Consider the following 24,217-nt stretch of genomic DNA (forward strand, 5'->3'; position numbering starts at 1 on the left):
CGTATTGAGAACATACTGATATTCTGTCCGGGACAAGCTTTTTTATGCCCCAGGCGGACGCTACACAGGATGTAGCCGTGCATGTATTCATTTATCCAGCTGCAATATGAATGGATTTGTCTCTTGATTGCTTATGCCCCAACTTGGAAAGGTATTAACAACTTGAGGTCAGGTAACAACCGGCATGGTGCTGAACGTGTAGGTGTTTCAGAGAAAGAATAATAAATGGTGTATGGAGTGACTGACTTTTACAATGGGCAAGTTCAAAATCTGGGTAGCATGAGAGCACATATATTATGAAACATGGTCATTAAAAGATATCTAGGCAGTGAAACTGGAATTTCTCCTTATAATTTCTTCTGTTATCTCAGTTGATGATTTTTCTGGAAACCATACCTGCATAATTCTTGTTCCCTGGGTATGTTTAACTATTTTTTCTGACAAAAAGAAGTGCTGAAGTCTAGTACACCACTGTTTTACTGTGAATTAGTTGAAAAAACACCTTTCAATAAAACAGGTTTTTACATACTTATGGAATTCAGTGCTTGCTTTTTGCTCATTTCAGGGGTCAACAGAATGTTTGGATGTTTGTTTCTTCATGACGACTTTATCCTTTTCTCTGTTTAATAAGAGACCCAATTTAATAAGGGGCCCAATTCCACCATTCTTTTACCACAAACCACTAAACTAGCATGGAGCTCAACTGGAAAATTTTAAAATACTAATGCTAGTATTCTGTTGTCTTGGGAAGGTGAATAAATATCCACTTTTATTTAACTGAAATTAATTGTAAATACATAAGAGAAAGTGGACGTGTGGTTAAAGTTGAAATCGGCATGCATCACTTCAGGGGGCAGCTTTAGAGCTTGTGTGCATTTAAATGGTGTTTACAGAATTAATAGTTTCCCAAGAAATCTGATGTATGTACTTAAAAATAAAATGTCAATGATTTCTTTTTTTTCGGAGACGTCTAGTCATTCAGATTTCATTGTGCATTTGCAAGCTTTGTGTTTCTGGAACACTTACCTCCATCTTGTTGATGCTGCCCATATCTGCACATACAGTAACACTTTTTTATCACACAATGTATTTTTGTTTTCCTAGTTTGACACCTGTCAGTACAGTCATCAGGATAAACAACAGTAGGCTTATTCATCTTGTTTTCCTTTGTGGGATGATCTTTGTGGGGGAAAAAGCTTGACTGAGTTGATTGATCCCAAATGTTTATCCCGACTCTCTCTTCAGCATTGTTTCACCAAGTCAGGCGTTCCCTGACCTATTGGAAGGAAAACTTTGCTTTCCTCCTTCAGATTGTATTTCTACATGTGGTTTGACAGAAAAGCTGAAAAGAGCAGAGTACAAGCATCTGATGAGCAGAGATCTGTGCTTTTCACACCTACTACACCAGTAATCTTTTCCCTTCTTGCTTGCTCCTTATTCATTGCTTTTCTTTATCTTTTGTAAGAATGTAGTTGTATGTTATTTCAGGAGTCTTGGTATGTTTGTCCAGAAGGCATACCACAATAAGACCCCATCATTATGTTGATGATAGAAAATAACAGTTAAGACTTTTTTTTTTTTTTTTCAATAATCAACCATTTCCTTTTATAAATATCTGTTCTGGTTTGCTATCAAAGGCAGTTTGGGCTGAAGACTGAAAAAATTCTACATTCTCTGAAATGTAATGATGCCTAGGGATTTGGGGTATGGGGTTAAACAGGGGAGTACAGCCTTGCATTGAGCAATAGAGAGTGAATTACTACAATTGAAAAACGTTACTGTTGTGGAGATAAGTGTTCACATGGTCCGGCATAAATGATCAATAGCAAAAATATTCTTCGCCTTCTTACTTTTGCTGTGCAGTTAGATTATACAACACATTTATTTGTAGATACTTCTCCTAATCCAGCCACCCCAGTTCTTTTCCTCAGTGGAATCATGTCTGTCATGGATTTTAGCCATGAGGTGTGGGGATTTGAAATTAAGAGCTTTTTTTGTAGAAATCCTGGTCTTGCTCAGTTGTTAGGTTGGGCAATGTCATAATTTCATTACTGGAGAGCTGACTGGGAAAGCCTCTGTGGGTACCAGCTTCTTGAGCACTTGTTGACTGACCCCTCAGGAGTTTGTTGGACTGTGAATTAAACTGTTGATTAGAAGGGAAGATAGCAGCATTTTTCCCACAATGACCTTGCCCGCTTTGGACCTGGCATCCCTGCTGCTACCAGAAATGACATGTCAGTAGTATTTTCCCATGGATGGAAGCTATGAGTGCCCGCTCTTTCTGCATATTTCCCTCAAAAATGAGCTGCTCTTTTCTACTGCTTGACCTTGAGACATCTAGGTTGGGCTGTTTGCTGCAATGTCAAAAGTTTTCTACCCAAATGGCTGATTTTGAGCTTGTGCTCAAGACTGTGTACAGAAACCCTCTAAATATGGCTCCTACCACCTGCCCTTTGGAAGGGATTTGGATAAAGCAAATTACTACAGGAGAAAACTGTCACAATGTTATGGGGGTTTCTTGGGGTTTTTTTTAAGGAAAAGGAAGGAGATTTAAAAATTTGGAAGGAGAAGACTGGATGGGAAGTCTGTAAATGACAAACAGCGTAAGCCATTTACTTCAAAACATAATGACAGCATTTTCTGGTAGCTACTGCACATGCCATTCAAAGACAAGCTTGTGTACTGCATGGTGTTTAAATGGAACTGCAAATAGCCATAAAAAGGGGAGGTAGGACTTTGGATGGTGCATCTAAGCGCAGAAGAGAGAAAAATCCTTACTGCCTTTTTTTACTTCTTTTTTTGATGTTGCTCTTCTTTTGTAATGGACATAAAAAAATCTGTCAAGCTGAGGTATAGCATGTTTTGTATATAAAATGCAGAGGACTAAAAATACTACTTGAAAAGGTGTTGTGAATCTACTTCCAGGCCTGGCCACACTGTACAGATGCCAGCACACTCGGAGTTGCCTGCATGCTTGCTTGTTGGCTAGGGTGTAGCCTGTGTATCTCCTTGTGCATCTTGCAGTCGCATTCTGGAGCAATAGATGAAGGTAGTTACAGTGAAAGGGGTACTGTAAATGGAGGAATACCATGCTGGGATTATTTAAGACTGAGCCATTTGCCATGTAGTCTGATCCAGATTTTTGGTAATGGGTAGGGAGAAGGAAGGCCATTGGAAGGGTAGGAATTCAGACATTCATGTGTACGTGAGGTGATCCACTCATGCAGGCATTGTGACAGAAACTGGCAGGCATAGCCAAAAATCTGTAGTGTGGATGGCACCATGGCATCACCTTTGCATCACTGTCCCAGTTCCCTGCAGAAGACAGGCAGTCCTCTCTTCAGCATGCAAAATTTGGCTTTTCTTGCTGCAGCTGTGCTGGACATCTGAAATTGATAAATCAGTGTTGATCTGATTAATTGCTAGCCTCATGAGATCCTGGCATAAGCCTACCTTCAGGTAGTTGCTACCATGTGTGCTTCAGTATCTTGAATCTTCCTTCCATCCCTAGCCTGCATCCCTGTAGCAGAGAGCTGTGTGGTTCAAGCTGATGCAAGCAGCATTTCTCTCAAATTGATGCACAGGGACCTTGCATGGTTTTAGATGGTGCAGTCTAAAGGCAGGGTGGCAGAGGAGCTCTGAATGAGGTGGAGAGAGCAGGCTGGATGGCAAGTACCTGTACCAAGGTACTGCTGTGATTTACAGGCTGGGTGTGATACAGCACTGCCTCCTTGTCTCTGGGCAGCTAACACTTTTGTGATGGAGAACTGGTCAGCCAGCATGCCTGGGTATGTGGTATGATTCTTTCATTGGATGGGCAGTCTAGCTTGGCTGTTTCCATCACAGCCAAGTTAAATTGAGAAACCTACCAGTCCCTTCACTTGGAATTTCATGTGGTGGTAAACACTGACTGGCCTGTGGTAGCACTGCCTTTTTACTAAAGCCATTCAAACCTGTGCAAACCATGAAAACAACTTGACCTGAACTCCCTCAGTATTTTTTTAAATTAACACTGAAAAAATTTTTCAACTTTGGATAGATTTTAAGGCAAAGAAGCCCTACCTTATGATCAGCCAGCAGTACAGCAAGCAGAAGAAAAGTACTCAATGATCATTTTGGTACTGAGGCATATAATCAGCATATTCTGTGCTATGTGCTTTTTGCTCAGTCCATGATTATTTTGGTGTCATGCCATGCTCAGAATGGTTGATCTTCGCTTATTTCTTCTTGATTTGTCTCCTCCTACAGGAATCACAGAAAACCTGAAAATAAACTAGCCCTCTGTGGGTAAGCATTTTTAAAATGCCTAAATTCAAATAAAGACTTGATTTGCATACTGTTTGACGAAAATTGGTTGGACCTGGCAGTTGCAAATTACCAAAGTATCAGGAGATGCTGTCTTTCAAAAACAAAATTAAACTGTTTTATAGCAGCAATTAAATATGATTTTATGATATAGCCTTTAATTATGTCATTGCTCTCATTCTATCAAAAAAGCAGTGATAGAAGTAGAATATATTCAGCTGAATGGAGGAGAGAAAAAGAGACGTAATTTGGAAAGAGATGTTCAAAGATGGATAGAAATCACTCTTGCAAGATATTTTCTTTATTATTTGGTGGCTCACATGGCTAAGTGGTTGAAAATTTGTCCAAAATCAATTATGCTTATTACATAAGAGTACCACACCCAGTATAAGCAGTTTTAACGAATAAACGGTGACTCAGAAATCGTAGACATAGTTTGAAGATGTAGCATCTTAAGGTGGGATTCACTTTGTCTTACTTAGGTTCTTAAAAGCCAGGGAACTCTGACCCAGTCTGTCTTGGCATTTTTTTAATGATATCTAGTTACTGGGTAGGCTATCATAGTTGCAGTTGAGATTGAAGCTCTGCACGGGGTATAAGCCAGATGAAAGTCCATGATGAGAAAAGTCCTCAGTCTCTGTACAAAAGCAGATTTTTAATTGGAGCACTTACTTTTGTGACATCAACAAATTCAAGTTGTTGTGCAACTTGGAAAATGTTTTGGTTTCAAGTACCAGTGTAAATTGTTCTTTGAGAATACCTTCTAATTACTTAATTATTAGTTATCCTTTGAAAGTCAGTATTAATGAAACCTAACTTGGCAGAACCAATGCTTTTATTTTAATATCAACACACCAGACAGTTTTCAAAATCAGTGGGTCACAAGATTGGTCTGACAGCTCCATCCTGTATAGCAAATCAGTGTTGATTGCTGCAGCAGCTGCACAAATAACTTAGTCAAAATGCTTCCAGTGTAATGTCTTCTAATGTAATTTTAAGAGGTTTGCAAGTCTAATAGAGGCATTTACAGCCTTCTACTCAAATTGGACTCTTGATGTTCAAGGAAACAGGATTATGCACTGCAGCGTGACATTCTTGTGTTCCGGAGGGGCTACTCTGAAGTTTAACTTGTCTTCAGTTCTTTAGTGACACATGCTCCTTGTCTTCCTGGGAATAATTTTTGAGTGGTGTAGGCCTTAGCTACATACTGCAATTCCAGGACACTTTCTTTTTTTTTTTTCCCCTTTCTTGTTTTTTGGTTTTTTTTTTTTTTTAATAAAAAGAGGAATTTCACTGTGAAGATTGTTTGTGGATATAGAAGACATTGCAGGATTGGGATGGGCCCAGCTCTTGTTGAAGGAAACATCTCATCATCTGTTGCATGCATGTCTTGCCAGTAAATTCCCTATAAACCCAAACATATTGACTGTGTAGTCCTGTAGATGTCAGTGACAATTCCAAAATAAGAACAACTTTGGGATTCTTAAGAATTGATTGGAGTTTGAAGAATAGCCATAAAGCTAGACCCCAGTCCTACAGCCCTTATTACAGTACAGTTCTAATGTATGGCATGCAAATGTCAAATTTCTAACTTGCAGAATGAAGGGCATAGTTTTTAACTAGGTATTCCTGTTTCTCATATTCCCTATTACCCAGGGAACACAGATATTTATTTTTGAAGTTTCAGTGCTTTTATGTTCCTCAAAATTATTATCACTAAATATACAAGTTTGGAAGCAAAATCCCATACCATATTTGAGATAAGGGCAGTTTTCAGATTCTGTGTTTTTAAGTGATTATTGGCAATTATAATGTTAAGATACAACTTCTACTTTTCTGTTGGAACAGACTATTATATGAATATTGTATAAAGTGCAGTTCTCCTAGGGGGATCACTATCATCCTTTCTTTCCCTGAATTTCGAATTTTTTCGTATCTTGAGTTGGTGTGCTGTCATTAATTTTCTGTCACTATTTGTTACGTTTTAGAAGAAAACCTTAAACACAAAAGAAGATTTCTGTAATATCTAATTTTTTTCTCAATAGGAAGATTGAACTTAGAACATTTAAATGAAAAGAAAACCTATGTTAAAGCTAATTACTTAAATAGCAAGATTTCTGGTGTTAGTGTGAAGATTGTGTGAAGATTTGGAATTGAGAAAAAAATAATAGGGTGATAGTAACAGATCCTAAAAGAGCTCCATCCTCTCCTTTGCTCTTTTTACCAAGCACAGCTCAATTTTTCCGGTACTAATTTCCTTAATTACTGTGGTAACCAGTAGCTTTGCTCTGGATGCATGCAGGTTCCACATTTTAATTGTGTGCCTGAAGCCCTGCACAGGATTGAGGACGGTCAGGATCCCCAAAGGGTTGTTCATAATTAGCTGGTGGCTGAACATGGTGACCTCTAAGCTCAAATAAATACCATTCCTAGTATTTGATTTCTGTTCCCAACTGGCATAAAACCTCTCTTTTGGACTAATGGTAGAATAATATGTCCTTTTTTGACTTGCATGTGGGTTATCAGTCTGGGTGTTTGGAAGACATCTGTCAAATTTGGTCCCTTCAGGGAATGTAGGCAGAGGCGGGATCTAGTAGTGGCTCCAAGTGAGTATGGGCTTGGGCAAATGCTTTGGTTTTTTGGGTCTTGGGGTCTTTTTTGAAAACTACTTTGCTGAAAACTTGTAGGCAATTCTTTTGGTTTTGGGTATCTTAAGTCCTTTATAAGACCTTGTTCTTGTTCACTGCTCTTTCACCCTGAATATACAAAGGAATCCCATTAGTATAGTCCTGCCGCTTGCCAAGTAGTGGGAATTGATGTGCATGTGGTAATGCAGACTTGGAGTGGTTCTTTAGTCACACTGCCTTAGGTGCAAGTTGCATGGAAAAAACCCACTATTGAAGTACTTTGTGCTAGATATCATGGGTATACACGCTGTAACATGAAGTAGGAGATAAAAGACTTTCTCTCGCTTTTGCATTTCTGTTTGAAATTTATTTTATGCTTTTCAGTGTGACTCGTATTGCTTTAGAAAATAATAAGTATTCCCACAGAATTTAGCTAAAGATTGACTTACACTAGAGGAAACTATTTTAAGATGTTTGATCTGACTTCTTTTGAGGCATAAAGAACTGGTTTTTAAATACTTGCTTATTTTGAAATTAATGTAAGAAAATAATAGTATGAACTAAGTGTTAAATCAGGGTTTGTTGGATTGGGGTTTTCTTAACTACTACCAAGATTCTCTTGCTAGTCCTGATTCTGTGTGTGTGTCCAATTAACTCTCAACTCTTATTCTTATAGGCAGTTACTGGGCAAAGCTTTGGAACTGAAGATTTTCGAGCAGCTCTAGAAAATGGAGTCCTGTTGTGCGAGTGAGTATTGACTTACCTATATAAAAACCCTTCAGGTTAACATCACCTGGCTTCTGTCCTTCCTGGCCCCTGAATTTTTTTTTTCAGTACCAAAAGTATTTTGTAGTAAATAATTTTTTTTTTTTTTATATTTGTTGTTTGTCATGGGAAGTAAAAGCAGCTTTTGGACATTCTCTTTCCAGATCCGTGTATTCTGTGTGTTGTCCCCTACACTTTTTTGTGTGATACTGAGATAATTGTGCTGTTGTTGATTGATTATATTGGGTTTGAGTATAATGCCCAGGATATCCCAGGGCTTTCTCTTTAGATCGTGCAAGGTGGTGTGGCCATGACTGGGATCAAACCACTCTTACCCCTATACCCACTGTTGTTTTGTGGGTTTGGATTTCTGTGCTCCATCCCCAGCCCTTGAGTGTTGGTTCTATAAATTCGGCAACTACCTATTCCTACCACAGACCTTTACACTCAGCTTGTTTTGGAGCACTTTCTGTAAGAAGCTTCCTTGTGCTTATATATTGTAGGCTTGGCAATGATTGGACTTGCCTGGTTTCGGTGCTAGACTGAGTCAGAGGTGTAAAATGTCCACTCATCAGGTCTCATCCACATATCTGTAATTAGCTTTGTAATTACTGGAACAGGTTTCCAGGACTGGAAGTGGTGCTAATCCCTTCGTATTTTAAGGAACAGGAGTTGAAAATGTCTTTAGAACACCAGTGCAAGAGAAATCTCATTAGAGAACTATCTGGGATGCTAAAAAGAAAATACTACAAATCTCAGATCCACTCTAAAATCAGTTCAGCCAAGCTAACTTTCAGAAAATATTTATGAAAGGTCAGCTCTCTGAGCTTCTTTTCCTATATATAATCCTTTCCTTCTGTGAAGAATACCATGTTTTCTGTCCTTGCCTTTATTTTTCTTTGGACCCTTTGCGCCTCGAGTCTTATCTTGCTAGTTTCTTCTGAAGTTATCTGTAATAGGGGGCATGAATTAATTTTCAATAATATTGTAGAGCTGGATGCTGCATGTTCATTACTTGTGTAATTAAATGTTAATGAGTGTGAATGTGGTAATAAAAATGATTTATACTTTTAATAAGAAGGTATTTCTTCAGGTATGTGTTTAGTGGGATGTGTATATTGTATTCCGATATAACTCTTAAATAATGTGTTTAGGAATTGGCCATTAACTGACACATCCTAATCCTCTGATATCTTCATTGTTGACACTTATTTGGCAAGAGAATGTGAGGCTTCATCTGCCAAGTGCAAATCAGTTAAATTTATCTGTAATTAATAATAATAATCCAAGAAAAACATCCTATAATTTCTTCAGCTGAGCGGCTTGCCTTAGGAGGCATGCAACTTTCTTGAAAGCAAAACATGCCTCATTATGGTGTACCAAAATAGCTGTTCCCCTGTGCTGTAATTTTAAATTTGACATACTTGAAGTCCAAGGAGGAGTGATTTTTCATAGAAATTCTGTGGAAACAGGCAAGAGCAGATGGCAAAAATTTTCAGATGTCCAATTTTCACCAAAGACAACACAGTGCAAGATCTCAAATAGTTGAGACAAGCTAGAAATTGTGTTGCCCATTTCCTTGGTTCACCTGTGGCATGGCTAATTTAGGTGGATATATTATCTCTGGAGATTGTGTATCTGACTTAAACTATAGCAGATAAGACCTCTACTTGCACCACATATTCCTATAGCATCCAGTCAGTTTGTTTGTCCTACTCAAAGACCAAGTGCACACGTTGTCTGAGTGATCAGTAGTTGACAAAATAAAGCCTTTTACATTTTGCCAATTCTCGTGTGCATACACTAGAGAAAAACTTTAGTGAATTTCTTTCTGGTCACATGCTACTTCATGTTCTTCAGTAAAATAAATCAAATAAAAATTATGCATTTGGAAGATTTAGAAATAAAAAAAAGGGGAGGAATGCAAACTTTTTTTTTTATTCCACCTCAACAGGTAACTTTTTTTGGGTGGGAAAAGTAATCAGATGCGTCTCGTTTGCTAAATAACTTAGTTTAATTGAAAAATCTCAGGATCTGCAGCTCTTTTTTTTTTTTTCTGCCGTTACTTAGAAATGTATCCTTCATTCCAGTGTATAGGGGTAAACTGTTCTTTGTGTTTATTTCCCAAATACATTTTCTGCTTGAGCAAAAGATGCTTTTTCCTTACACAGAGTTTTAAACTCCAGGTCTTGTCTCTGAACTGATGTGGGTAGATCACAAAGCTATGCTGATGCTTTTTGTGGGGTGAAGGGTCTGCCCAGACAAGCAGCAACAAGAAGAGAGAGCAAGTACAAAAATCCTCAGAGCTATATATGAAGGCAGATGAAGTCTGCAGGGTGTCCTGAGGTCCCTGTTCTCTGCTGACCTTGTGGTATAGGGTGTAATTTGGTGAACCACAATATTTCCCTACCTCCATGATTGAAAACCTGGGTATAAACTTGCAAGGAATCCCGTGCCTCATCCTCACTGCAGGATAAGGAGTGCATTTGGGCTTGTGTATTCAGTAGTGATGTGTTAGTCTGTCCTGTCTTAGCTTAATTATGAATTTTATGTGAAGAGTGATATCAGGTACAGTTTCTTCTGACTGAAATGGAAAATGACTTGTGCATGTAAATTATATGTGCCAAAAAAGATTGCTGCCCACAGCATTCTGGGCTTGGTAGCATTATGAAAACTGAGTTTATTTCTCACTATTACAGGAATATTAGTGCTTTCACACTGAACTCTGAAAATCAATATTCTGGTACATTTTTGACATCTGCTCAGAACCTTTATGTGAAAAAAATCTTTAAATAGGAAATTTGAGTCCAATTAACATCACTACCCATGTAGTAGAAACACTGATCCTTTTCTGCCCACACATCCTCAGGCATTTTCTTTTTTTTCTCACTTTGCTGTTCCCAGAAATCTTTGTGTGTGACTTGTCTCATTTTTCTTCTACAATCTGTTCTTGCTTGTCACTTCTTGGCAGTGTTAATAGGTTCAGCTCAAATTTGTTCAAATCATTTTAAGTTAGGACCATATGCAAAGTATTTCTTAATAAGCATTGATGCTTATGCTTAAGTACAGTAAATTATGTAACAGAAAATCATATGACTTTTTTTTCAGTTTGATTAACAAGATCAAACCTGGCATTGTTAAGAAGATCAATCGTCTGCCAACTCCAATAGCTGGCTTGGTAAGTAATGGCATGGAATCTAATATCTGGGGTATGAACCAAGTGATCTTTTTTTTTAAGGAGTTTTCAAAATTTTAGCTCCATTTTTATTTTTTGTTCAAAACTATACCATTTCTGTGTTGCCTTAGACCACAAAGGATACTTAATCTGTCATTTGGATCTGTAACTTTAGTCATCCTGTCACTGCATGAAGCTGCATCATCCCCAGATGTATCAAGCACTGGCTCCTGTGCACAAACCTCTGTAGCATTGCTTGTTTCTGTTTAAAGGCCACCATCTTATCTTACATTCAGAAGCCACTTCCAATATCCCTTTCTTAGGGAATGGGCAGAATAGGAAATGTTCTGTATAGCTAAAGTATTTTTAGAACCTGTTTCACTCCACCCACAGCAAAGCTTTAGTTGCATTAAAATAACTCCAGTGATGCAAAGATCTCTCTTCAGGTTTCAGCTGAGGGATTTGCCAATGTTTTGGCTGTAAATCACATTGCTGGGGGTAGAGGTGGGAGATGTATGTAATAATTTTCACAGGAAATGTAAAAAATTTCTGTATGCTGTTTGGAAAATTTACTGCCCAAAGACTAGGATAAGTTTTGTAGTCATTTAGCATCAGAAATCCTTTTGTGGGTAAATGAATTCAAAGAATTCCTTCTTCATCATTTTTTTCACTCGGACAACCTTGTTGGCTATTCATGTCACTTAGGGTGTCAAGGCTACTTAGTCCTGTCACAAAAACTATTGGTCTCATATTACAAGATCCAAGGTGAAGCATGATTCCTGTGATAAATGGAAGATCCCACCTTGTGATAAACATGCAGGCTCAACATTAGGGAAAATTACCTGGTTTCTTAGTAGGAGAAAGCAAAACTTCTCTAGATACTTTTATTTATATGTTTTAATGGGATGAGTGAACAAAACATTGGCTTTTGCTGGTCGACCGTGTAGCTCATTAGTGTATAAGTGTAGTTAACTTGGCTGGAGGTCATAAGATTAGGTTAAATTGCCCTAAGTTGTTGCACAAGCTGAGAACGTGCATTTCCACATCAAACGAACGTAGGAAGTATTACTTGCTTTTGTCCCAGACAAGCTCAGGTATTTAGGCTTGTGAATAAGACTGCTGCACATTCTTTTCCTGTGAGGCATACAAAAAAAAGAATTCAAATGAAACCAAAATAATTCTGGGGAGGACAGCACAGTTATTTGACGTGGCATCTGAAGTAGCCCTTAGATTCAAAACAGAAAACCATAAGCTAGGTTTCATTTTTGTGGTGATTTAAGTGTTGTCTTGAATCATAACTGCAAGCACTCTTGTTTTTATATGCATTTTTTATGTCTAGATGTGAAAATGCAGAGTATTCATTTGGTGTGTAGTTTATATCTCACTTGTAGTGTATTATTGTTTCTTCAAGTTGTTTCTAGTTCCTACAAGTCTTCAAAAGTAAAGGGAAGAGGTGGAAAGGTGAATGATTCTTGTAGATTGGGATCACCCAGTGTTATTGTTGTTAAAATACAACTTAAAGATAGTAATTTACAGAGCTGTTTTGTGTTAACCTGTGGAAAAGGTTTTACACAAACACTTCAGACTACAATTATGAAGGCCATTATTGGGAGAGGTTCAGAAGATGGTCCTTATAGTGACAATAGTGGAAGACTGGTTTTCCCAGACTTGAGAGGAACCTTCTCAGTTACACCAGCTTGGAAGGGCCCAGGTTTCATCCCAGCATGTAAAACTCAGATTAAAAATTTTGGGGATTTGTGTTTATAAGAAAGCAGACATAGATACCTGGCAGGCTCAGGATACTGTGGTTGAAAGACAGGATTTAGAGATAGAAAAAGCTTACTAGGGAATTAGGTGGTAGGCTTGCTTGACATGTTCTGGATATATTTTCATTGCTTGTAGGTTGTTTCTCCCACAAATTTGCTTCTAGTATTTTCTGTGGCTTGATAAATATTATATATACACTTCTGTGGCTCCCACTTCTTCTGTCTTCAATGCCTTCGAGTCTCACACTAATTGCTCCCCAGCAAGCCTTTATGAGATCTAGAAATCACTGTTGGAAGGGGGAAATTTATGTGTCTCATTTTTCTCTCTTTTTTTCTCTCTCTTTATTTTTTTTAAAACAGATGGAAATTTTAATATCGAGAGATGGCAGGGTTTTTTCTAAAACGTAACGAGATCTGATCATGTTCTTTCTACAGCTTCTTCATGCTCCTCTAGACTCATTCCTGTAGTCCATTTCCAAAACATTTTATGCATTCATTGTGCAATTAGCATCCATTTCTCTTCTGAGTCTTCTGATTCAAAGGAAACAACCCCCCCATGGTTTTGAGAGTTTCGTGGCAGTCTGATTATCAGAAGGAAACAAATACTTTGAAAGACATCTTGTTTCTCTTCCTCCCCCTTTCCCTCCCCTTTGTTTTTCTTCCCCTCCAGGAATTTCTCGAGTTTTGGTTTTGTTCCCTAGGGAGTTAATATATTTTATTTCCATATAAGTATGCTGTTTAAGCATTGTGTTCACTTCAACTATTTGACAGGCTTTTTCAGCAGTACAGAAACACAGTGTTGAATAGATGCCTTTGGTTGAATCTCCAGAAGGGTTTTGTTATCTGGCTTCTTTGAGTTCATGGTTGTTTTGAAAACAAATTGTTTGAGTAAAATAGTAAGTGAAGGCCTATAGGAATAATGAAACATTCTGTTCTATATGGAATATTGTGTGCTAGATTTTTTTTGTATTGAGTTAGGGTGAGGTGTTGCTTTTAATGAAGTCCATGCATTATTGATTTATGTCTTGTTTACTTTTATGACACCTTACTTATCCTGAGATCTAATAGGGACTTTATATTGGCAGGAACATTTTACACAACTCAGATTAAGGCTTAGCTTTTACCTTTAGTTTGATTATACTGCTGCCTAGTGACTTTTTTGTTGTGGATTGCAGTGATTCAGGTCTAGTCATGATGGAATGGAAAAATAAATACATGTGTTTCAAGGATTAAATACTGAAATGAGACTCGGCATTCAGTTAAAGAAAAATGCTTAATTGGTACCAGGAAAGTTAAAAAAAAAAAAAACCTGATTAAACTTCTCCCTAGTTTGGTATGGCATGGGAAATCTGGGCTGCAGCTTGTGTGGGAGAGTTTGTAAGAACTCTTTGGGAAGAAGAGTTGGATCTAGCCATAACTTGGTATCCATCTGGCAACTTTTTGCTCCAGCCTCACTGCTCCAGTTCTCTCCTGAGGCATGTGGGTGAGATGCAGCCGTTGTCTTAGCTCCATTTGCCTGTTCATTTTTGTTCCAGTTTGGAAAATAGAACTGCTGGGGGTAAGGCAAGTAGCAGAGTGGTTGCAAGGAAGCGTGGGCAGGACAGGTGACTGAAGAAATGTCCATGCAGCTCTTACGGTGGTTTCCTGGACAGTGAGGTGTGCCAGCTAGTTGCAGAAAGTTGCCATGTGCAGCAGATTGATTTTTAACAGCACAAGGTAGATTTTGGAGACAGAGATGTTCCCATAGGTTTCCTGAAGGGGGTTAACTGGGGGGTTAGCTGCTGGGTTTTTTGCTTTAATTTTGACTACTTTTTTAAAATGCCATTTAGAACCTTTGCACGAAAATAGTTTCTGAAAAATTAGAATTTAACTTCTGATTATAGTTCAAACTGTCTAAAATACACAGTTTGTATAAAGAGCTGTGTACATATTTTTCCCCAGTACAGCAGTGAGGCAAGCAAACCAGTACAGAGCAGCTGTTCCTGAAGCCCTTGGGCATTTCTGGGGGATATGGGAAGGGTAACAGAAAGGTCAGAGGATTGTGGAAGCTGAGATTTCATTATGAATGGTAGAAAAAGTACAGATTGCACTTTCTTACTTAAAATCCACTTTTCCCAGTCCATACTTGTGTGAAACAGAGATGGTGTTTAAAGAAAATTACTCAAATGGTTAAATTTTGCTGGGCTCAGATCCTGCCAAATGATTTTGATTAGAGTTCTTGGGCAGTAGGGGTGGTGAAAAGAAAATGAGTATTTAACAAAAGCAAACCCAAAGGAAAACTTTTTTCTCAAAAAATACAGAGTTTTCAGCTTGAATCCTAGCATGTGAGGATGGTTTGAATATAACCACATGAGGGGGAGGACTTTGTGGTTTGACAACATATTTTCCAACAAGGCTTTGCTGAGCAGTTTCAGAGGTGCATCTCTGGCTGCAGCACCATTGTTCCCCAAAAACCTCCTGTTTTCAACTCAGTTGGCTGAACACAGAACAAACTGGAATGAAAATCACAAGACCCCATGAGACAGTGGGAAGATAAATGAGTTATGTACAGTTTATGCCAGCTGAACATATCTGTCAGAATAATACATTGCTTGTTGCTCAGGAGGAATAAGTGTGCGCTCTTCAGCAAGGCAGAATTTTAGTTAAGGTACGTTTCCATCTGAGACCGGGTGCTCCAAGAAAGACTCTGAGGTAAGAGCCAGTGCCTTCTTTGGAGAGGGGTAGTGAGTGGAAATCTTGCTTATACCAATTTTTTCCTTGCAAGATACCAATTTGGTCTTCTAAGACCATCTATTTTTGCTTGCAGCTCCTGTGAGCAAGGTGGAAGTGCAATGCTTTGCACTGTGGTTGGGAAGCCTTTTCTCACGTTAGAGACATGAGGGCTGTGATCGTACGACAGGGCAGAATAGAAAGCTGTTGGCTTTTTCAGAGCTGTAAATGAAATGACATTAGCAGTTTTGTTTCAAGTTGGTCTGCGAATTCAAACAAGTTGAGATGTTGCTAACAGTCTCAGTGTGAGTGCTGGATGAACATGAGCACAAAACGTCATCTTCATACAGTTTTTCAGCTTTGGGAAAGGGTTTTTTTAAATGAATTTTTGTTTCCCATTCACACACACACATAAAGGTGCGCATCTCTAGCCAGTCTCGGGTTTGAACATGTTTATCTGAAATACTGTAGAGTGGCATTTTTTTTCTAGTGGGAAATTAGTATTCCTTTAGGGTGGAGAGCACTTGATGCTTTTCCATGCAGATTTTCCTGATTCAACAGGAAACATATCCTTCTGACAACTGCTACTCCAACAGCATTGCTTCTCTTAAATGCAATGTAGTACGACACCATTCTAAAATGTGTTTATTGAAGGTATCAGGAGGTATTAATAATGCTTGCACCGAGACAACCACCTGAAACAGTGTTACTTAGATCATTGGCATGTACCTTCTAAACCAGGAAAGGGAATAGTAAAGGTAACAAGAGAGAAATATGATAGAAAGCTAAACTAGAATGAAAGGGCAGATTAAGAAAGGGGTGGAGAACATAAAAAATAAAAATATTTTTCTGTGCCTTTGTGCCTAACACTTTGCAAACCATGGAACCGCCCTGGTATTTCCTTATCTTTTGTCATCAAGGAGAGCTGGCCAAATTTTCCTTTTCTGTGGAAAACTTTTCTTGACAGGGTGATGGGTTTTTCTGGTGGTGTGTTTTTTTTTTTTTTTCCTTGTGTTTCAGGGGAATGGCATGCAGATGAAATTTTTACTTTATTATAGACACTTTCAAAACAATTTTTCAGGTAGAGTCCACAATTGTACAGATTAGTTCAATTGTATGTTTTATTTAGGATTCAGCTACAAACTTCCTTCTCTAGATTACTTAGAATCAAATTAGTTGTGGTTTCTATTTAAATTTAAGATCTCTGATGATATATGAGAGGCTTTAATTTGATTTAAAATGAATTGGGTTTTTTTTTCAAAGCACCTCTACTTCCAAATTTCATTCCTTCATTCTGATTACTTTCTCTTGATGTTCACCATATGGTCTTTAATATAGCCTTTCTGCTTTATATTGATACATCCTTTCTGTCTTCTAGCATTATATATTTTTTAATAATTATTTTTTCACCTTGAATTCTGGCTCTGTGAATTTGACTAGTATATGAGTCAAGAGTAATAATGGTGTCTTGTCTGCTATGAGAAACTGATTATAAGGAAACTCCTCCTCTTTTCCATTCCTCATGAAAAATGAAGAAGGGCAAGTACACAAATACATGGAGTAAGTTATATAAAAGCTGCTGTTTGCTTTGCTTCACTACTGAACATCAGAAAATATAGACTTAAACTTGGTGGTTGTGCAGCAATTAAGTCCAAAAATGCTTGTAAAAAATAGCCTCATAAATTTTGGTCAAGATCTGACTAATGAGCTGATAAGTATTTGACGTGCTCTGTTTGCTTTTCTGACCATTTTTTTGGTTTTTTTCAGCAACGAGGGAGTAATACTGAGTGATGTGGAGCACTGCTATTTCTTCTGAAGGTTTAAGTCACCTTTTTGAAGAGTAACAGAACACATTACAGCTAATGTGGTGGCTGTGGGCTCTGCCTTCAGTCCTGCTTCCATTGATGCCTTTTCCTGGTCTTAAAATCAAGAGTCATACACGATTAGAAGGGGAAAAGGGATTTTACCTTGGTATTTATTTTAAGGATCCTTAGGTGCACTATGTCCAGGTCCAGCACACCCCAATGCCCACTGCAATGCTCACCCCCAGAAGATCTGGTATAACATTATGTCTTACTAATTAGTGTATCTATCAAAGATATCTATCATATCTATCAAAGATTCTCCAATGAGAGGCTGGAGTGAGCCCCCCTCCCCAAGGAACCTTCTCCTGGATGGTTCTATCTTGGTTTACTGAATGTGTTCTGGAGAGGACCTTGGGGTCTGGGGCACACTGATCCCTAGCTACAAAGCTTCTAAAATGTTTGGTCTCTCAGCTTGACAAACAAGTCCAAGAATGTAGCCAAAATGCACTAAGAATACAGAAGTTGCAAAAAAGGTATAACAGGGGTATAAAAGAAAAGGCAAAAAATCTTCATGGCATCACCATGGCCCTCTCTTGTGGCTGATCTGGGTCATGGGATTTTGATTTGTCAGTGGCCTGTACATTCAGACGTACCGGGTGAGTGCATATGCAGCCCTGCTAAGAGTGAAGCTGCCGAAGTCCTATTTGAGATCATTCACCAGGAAGCTGATTAGTCTGGTATTGCTTTTCTTAAGGCAAGGCACAAGGTGATATCTGTATTTTTCTGGAAAGGTGTTAATTTAAATGTGTAAACAAAACCAAAGAGGCATCATTACCTGATTTCTGGATAAGTATGCTCAGCAAGTTGTTGGGAAATTCAGAAAGACAAGTATTTTAAGAGACTTCTTACTTGGAGTAATCCTTACATGAGTGGAAACTTTTGTTTTGCAATAGCAGTGGGTGTTTCTTATGACTGAAGTTCAATATATATAAAACTGAAGAGGAAGAAAGTGAAAGTGGGTATGATCTGCCCAAATTCATGCCCTGCATCCAATGTGCTCTCCTTTATAAGGCAGTTTATATGTTTAATGCAGGCTTAGGAGTACTTTGGATGGTAGGAATGAGGGCATGTTCCTCTTTATAGTAGTAGTTCTTCTTGTTCAATATTCTTCTTATGCTGCAAGTGAAAAAACTTCCCAAAACTGTTATTTTCCTTTTTCTTGTGGGAAGCAAGAAATTTACAGGAAAAGGGAAACACTGTACCCATCTTTGAAAAAGGTAGAAAGGAGGACCCTGGGAACTACTGACCCATCAGCCTCACATCTGTGCCTGTTTAGATCATGGAAGAGCTCCTCCTAAACCTCTGCTGAGGCACATGGAGAACAGGGAGGTGATTTGGGACAGCCAAGGGCAAGTCCTGCCTCACCAACCTATTGGCCTTCTGTTATGGAGTGACCGCATCAGTGGACAAGGGAAGGAATGCAGATGTCACTTATCTGGCCTTCTGTAAAGCCTTGATGCAGTCCCCCACAACACCCTCCTGTCTAAATTGGAGACAGAGAGAGATTTGATGGGTGGATCATTTGATATATAGGGAATTGGTTGGATGGTTGCACAGAGAGGGTAGTAGTCATAGTTAATGTCCGGAGGGAGATTACTGACAAGGGATGTCCTTTAGAGATTCTTGCTTGGACAAGTTCTGTCTAATATCTTCATCAATGACACAAAGAGATCAAGGGCACCCTCAGCACATTTTCAGATGACACCAAGCTGGCTGAGTGGTGCAGTTGACAAACCTAAAGGATGGGATGCCATTTGGGAGGACCTGGACGAGCTCGAGGAGTGGGCCTGTGGGAATCTCAGGAGGTTTAACAAGGCCAAGTGCAAGGGCTGCACCTGGGTTGGGGCAACCCCCCAGTATCAATATAAGATACAGAGCAGCCCTGCCCAGAAGGACTTGGGGGTGCTGGTGGGTGAGAGACTGGACATGACCCAGCCATGGGCACTCACAGCCCAGAAAGCCAGACATGTCCTGGGCTGTATCCGAAGCAGCGTGGGCAGCAGGGCCAGGGAGGGGATTCTGCCCCTCTGCTCTGCTCTGGTGAGACCCCACCTGCAGTGCTGCATCCAGTTATAAGGATGTGGACCTGTTGGAGAGGGTCCAGAGAAGGGCCCTTCTCCTATGAAGACAGGCGGAGAGAGTTGGGGTTATTCAGCCTGGGAAGAGAAGTCTCTATGTTTCAATATTTAAAGGAAAATTATCAGAAAGATAAGGACAAACTTTTTAGAAGGGACTGTTGTGATTACTACTTGTAATGGTTTTAAGTAAAAAGAGGATAAATTTAGATTAGATGAAAGGAAAAAATCCTTTACTGTGAGGGTGGTGAGGTACAGGAACAGCTTTTCCAGAGGCATAGTGGATGCCTCATCCCTGGGAACATTCAAGGTCAGGGTGGATGGGGCTCTGAGCAACCTAATCTAGTTGAAAATGTCACTGTTCAGTGCAGGCAGGTTGGACTAAGATTATCTTTAAGGTCCCTTCCAACCCAAACCATTCTATGATCCCATGTTACTAGTATGAGAAAAAAATCTTTTCACCTGGGAATTGACACAGCACTGTATTTCAAATGTGGCCATCAGATAAAGCGTTACATTTCTTATGTGATGTATTTTAGTGAGATTTTGTCAGTGCTCAGAAAAATGCAATTTGGAAATTAGTAAATGTGTTTCCATTGGCAACTGAAACTACTGAATTTTACATTACCTCAAACGCTTAAGCAGATGTTTCTTCAAGTTTGGGAATATGATGGCCACAGTAACTGGGATGAAAATTCTGTTTAAAAAAAAACCCAAAACAAGTTATGATTTTTTTTTTCTGGTTTTATGAATTTATGAAGCATTTTAGAGACCTGATTTTTAAATAGTTAAAATAAGAAAAGTCTTGCTTCTTCTTATATAAGAAGTTGCTAATGTGTCAGATCTTGGAGTACTTCGCAAAAAGTTCTTTACCATTGTTTCAATTCTATACCTAAAGATAGTAGAGTTAGTGAGCGTTTTAGTGGCCTTAGTGCAGAGGTTAATCAGCACTTGTAGGGTAGGGGTGAAATCTTGACTTCAGTCCAGTTTTCTCATTGACTACACTGTAAACCAAGAGAAGGGAAAATTAGCAAATGTCAGGAGTAATGCAAAACCTCATAGGAATGTACATGGAACTATAAATCACTGTTGGTACTCTTTTTGCTGTCTTACGGGAAAGAGGAATGTGGCCTGTATGGAAATACCCCTAGCAGACAATTAAGAAGAAAGGGTTGTGTGCTAGAAAGGAAGTATGGTTATTAATAGTTAGAGATGACATTGTTCTGTAGTCTTTCCATGCCTGATAGTGGGAGTATGTAATCTCGGAAGTGGTTTACTGATGTTTTGTGCCCCTCTGCTTGAAAACATATGGTATGTTTCAGCCTTAGCTCTGAATTTCCTTTAATTGTTTTCTGTTGCTGCCTAAACACTTTGAAATGTAGGGTGTGGGGAAAGAGGAGGTTGATGCAAACTCTTTGTGACATTTTTAGTAGCTGCCCAAGACATCGATCAGACAGAGTGAAACCCAGACACAGGGTTGAATTTGACAGGTTTTAGGTGGGTGATGGTGAAGTGAAATGTGTCTAGGAGACATAGGAAGTGGGGAGAAAGTGTATGGATGCAGACCCCAAGAAATGGTGGTTCAGCTACTTGCCCTGGCCTCTTGTCAGGGGGACAATAAGTGCTGTGCCTGCTGGTTGATCGCTGAATCAAAAGCAGTATTTTGGGAGGCTTTGAATGAGATCAGTCTTCCAATCCAGTGCTTTTAGTGTATTACTGGGACGAGATGTCGAAATGCTAAGTAATTATTTAGTTTTTAAAAACCTTGTCAACTGACTATAAAGTAATATGATTGGCAGCAAGAACTTTCTAATATGGAAAATTTTCATCCCTCCTCCTGCTCTAAACCAAAGCTCTGAAAAAGTATTACCCTTTTTGCCTGAGCTTGCTGCCACTTAACAAAACACATAAATACGGTTGCCAAATGAGCTGCAAGAAATGTCCATTTATCAATTCAATCAGCTGTAGTCTGTGGTATATTCTGTTGTTTGTATGCTATTTTTATTTCTGAAGTAACTGATGACTGTCTGTGTTTGTCTAGAACATTCCTTCCTAACTGGAAAAAAAATGTCAACCATGTAGAAGTAGTACACACCTTAACTCATACTTGTGACATTCATAATCTGATTTCTCCTGCCTTTGCCAAGGAAGTGAAGATTTGAGATTCCTTGCAGCACTCAGTGTTTGTACTAAATCTTCATAAGGTGGACACTAGAGTACTTCCCCCCCCGCCCCATCTCTGGCTTTTTGGATATTTATCAATATGAGGTGTTTAAAACTCATGGCAGTTTTCAAAGAACGTAGATGTTAATTGCAGCGGTGGTAACTTTTTCTGCAGTATCAGTGGTGGAGCTGTGCAGCTATGCTATTTACCCTTCTGTTTGGTACAAAATCGTCATACCACATCTCCTAACGCCTGTCTGAACACCTCCGCGCCCATGTGTCTGTGCTGAATCACCCTCCTCCAGTGAGGTATGAGAAAGAGCTATTAACAACACCACCAGCAACAAGTGCTGCCAAAGGCAGGGTGCTGAACTGCTTCAGCTGGGGTGACCAAGCTGCTGTCTGCATGGCAGGAGGGTGGGGAGGGGCGTGAGCAAGCCTGGCACTGATGCGGGGGTTCAGGTGGGCTCCAAGGCAGGTCATCTCCAAACCAGCTTGTTGATCCAGGGTGCTGGGAAAGCTTCTCGACAGCACAGGATAAGCCCATGGCAGGGCAGCAAGAATTAGATACAGTACTAGGGTGCTACTCCTGTTAAGAAACAAAAGATGCTTGGCTCTTGAAGGAAGCAAAGTTAAGAGGAACCTCCCAAATGCTCTCTTAGAAAGAATGAAGTACTAAATAATTGTCCAAAAACCAGGGGCCACATGAATTGCAGATCTGAGGCTCTGTTTCAAGTCCTGTGTATGAAGAAGCTGAATTTCACCTATATCAAGTTGTTAACCTGTGTGAGCAAAACAAAAAAACCTATGTATACAAATAAAAAAAAGGGAATTGGTGGAGGAGGAAAGCAAGCTCTGCCAAAACTGTGTTTCAAGAGCAAGAGGTCTTTACTTCTTTTATTACTCATTAGGCTTCAGGGGAGTTTCACCTTTAAGTGGATTACTGTCATTCCAGTACTTGGCACTGAAGTATTTAGGACACTTTGCTTGCAGAGTCTGTTTTGTATAAACTGTTTGGGGTGTAAAGCATATCACTTGAATTTTATTTTTTTTTCCCCTTGACTTTGATTGGAATGCAGCTAACTGGTGGGAAAGTTAAGGCTTGTCTAAACAAGGAAATAGTCCAGGCTAGTTCTTCCATACTGGCTTTCCAAACTTATATTTTAATTACAATATGAATGCCTGTGAGTGGATGAGCTCTACTAACAAGGCTTGTCTGCCAGCCTGATGTACTTTTGTCCTTCTCCATTCCAGATGGCCTTATTTGGTAGCGGTGACATCCCAAAAACACACCTGCAGTTTACAACCTGATATTCACTCTCTTATCAATAAAAGGCTCATTTGGTACCCATTGTTGCAGTGATATACGTCTGTAATGTCATAGGCAAGGTTATGCTGTAGCATGGTTAGAGATATCAGCCTGGGAGACATTTTGAGTCATTGAAAACAGTTGGTCCTTTCTTGTGTTAAACACCTTAAAAGCTGTCAACTCAGAAGTCCTGTTTAAAAACCCCAACAACCCACATTAATTTCCCCTGTGTGTTTTCCTTCATCCAGTTACTCCCATTGTGAAGAAACTGTGGAGCTCAGTGCTGTGAGAGGTTGCCGGCAGTGAGGTGGGCTGAGCAGAGATGTCTTCTGCTGGCCATTACACCTGGTGGTGGGCAGTGCCAGGACCTGAATAACAAGTTCTGGGGAAGATCCCTAAATGTACACCTTGGTCTTACAGAGAATCATAACCAGCTGCAGTCCCTGCAGATGGACTTGGGGTTCAGGAGACAGATGGACCTTCTTGTCCGAAACCAGGATGATTCTTTACCTAAGGCTGCTTTAAAATGGGGTTTCCATAATGGTCGCAATGGTGAAGGGGAATGCTCCTCCTCTTCCTGGCTGATCTACAGCTATTGATACTGGCAGCACCAAGGTAACGGCAAAGTTTGTGCACAAAGATTCATTCCTGCATTCTCACAGCAGGAACACCTGTTTTTCGAGAGGAAAGCTGGCAGTGAATCAATAAAGATTTAGTATCTGTAATCATGCATAGAGCTGGGGCAGGGAATCCCTGTGTCAAGGATCACAGTAATTTATTATTTTACCCAGTGTGGAAAAGCAATGAAGGGCGTGCGCAGAGGGGAGTGGCAAAGCAATTAACGCAGTTTCTGATCTTTGGCCAACACAGTGCTCTGTGCACTCTGTTATAGGTGGGATAATTTACTGAACAGAAGCCCTGAGGTCACTCTAAGTCAAATTATGTCTGCAGGATGATTGTTTTAATTACTATTTTTAGTTTTGGGTCCGAAAAGGGAGTAAAAGAGCTGTTTAGGGATTCTATCCACTCCTCCTTCTGCATTTGGTTCAAGGTTGAAACTGTTGGCCTTCAGAGAAATACAGGGAGCTGGGATCAGTCTACAGATGGGATGGGTGGGTAATGGGCACCAAACATCCTGACATTCAAGGCCAAGGTGGTAATGGGGAGTTCCTGGCTCCTAGGCCTGAGGTCAGATCACAGGGTTGGTGTTCAGCCCTATTCCCTCCTATCCTCTCACCCCTTCTGCCCCCACCTGCACCCGCAGCCAGGGCTAATAACCGAAACGTACCTCTGAGGAAGAGCAAGTCACCCAACTTGTTCAACGGGCTCCTGCTGTAGGTTTCTTTCCTTTTACCCCACCTCTGAGTATAAACAAAGCGTAGCTGTGCAGTGATGCTGCTGCCAAATGCAGCTCTAAATTCTGCATTAGATTGATTTGAGCCAACTTGAGTGGACGGT

At 39.6% G+C, this 24,217-nt stretch overlaps 1 protein-coding gene across 14 annotated transcripts in view; it reads left to right on the forward strand.

The window, feature by feature from the left end:
• The window catches only part of LMO7 (LIM domain 7), a 132,027-nt gene that overhangs the window by 27,684 nt on the left and 80,126 nt on the right, over positions 1 to 24,217 (forward strand). For all 14 annotated transcript variants that reach the window (XM_032099973.1, XM_032099969.1, XM_032099972.1 and 11 more), the window contains exons 2-3: positions 7,609 to 7,679; positions 10,806 to 10,875. In XM_032099973.1, the coding sequence (XP_031955864.1) occupies positions 7,609 to 7,679; positions 10,806 to 10,875 (141 nt within the window). The remainder of the gene's footprint in view (positions 1 to 7,608; positions 7,680 to 10,805; positions 10,876 to 24,217) is intronic.

Source organism: Corvus moneduloides, chromosome 2, assembly GCF_009650955.1.
Source record: "Corvus moneduloides isolate bCorMon1 chromosome 2, bCorMon1.pri, whole genome shotgun sequence".
NCBI lineage: Eukaryota > Metazoa > Chordata > Aves > Passeriformes > Corvidae > Corvus > Corvus moneduloides.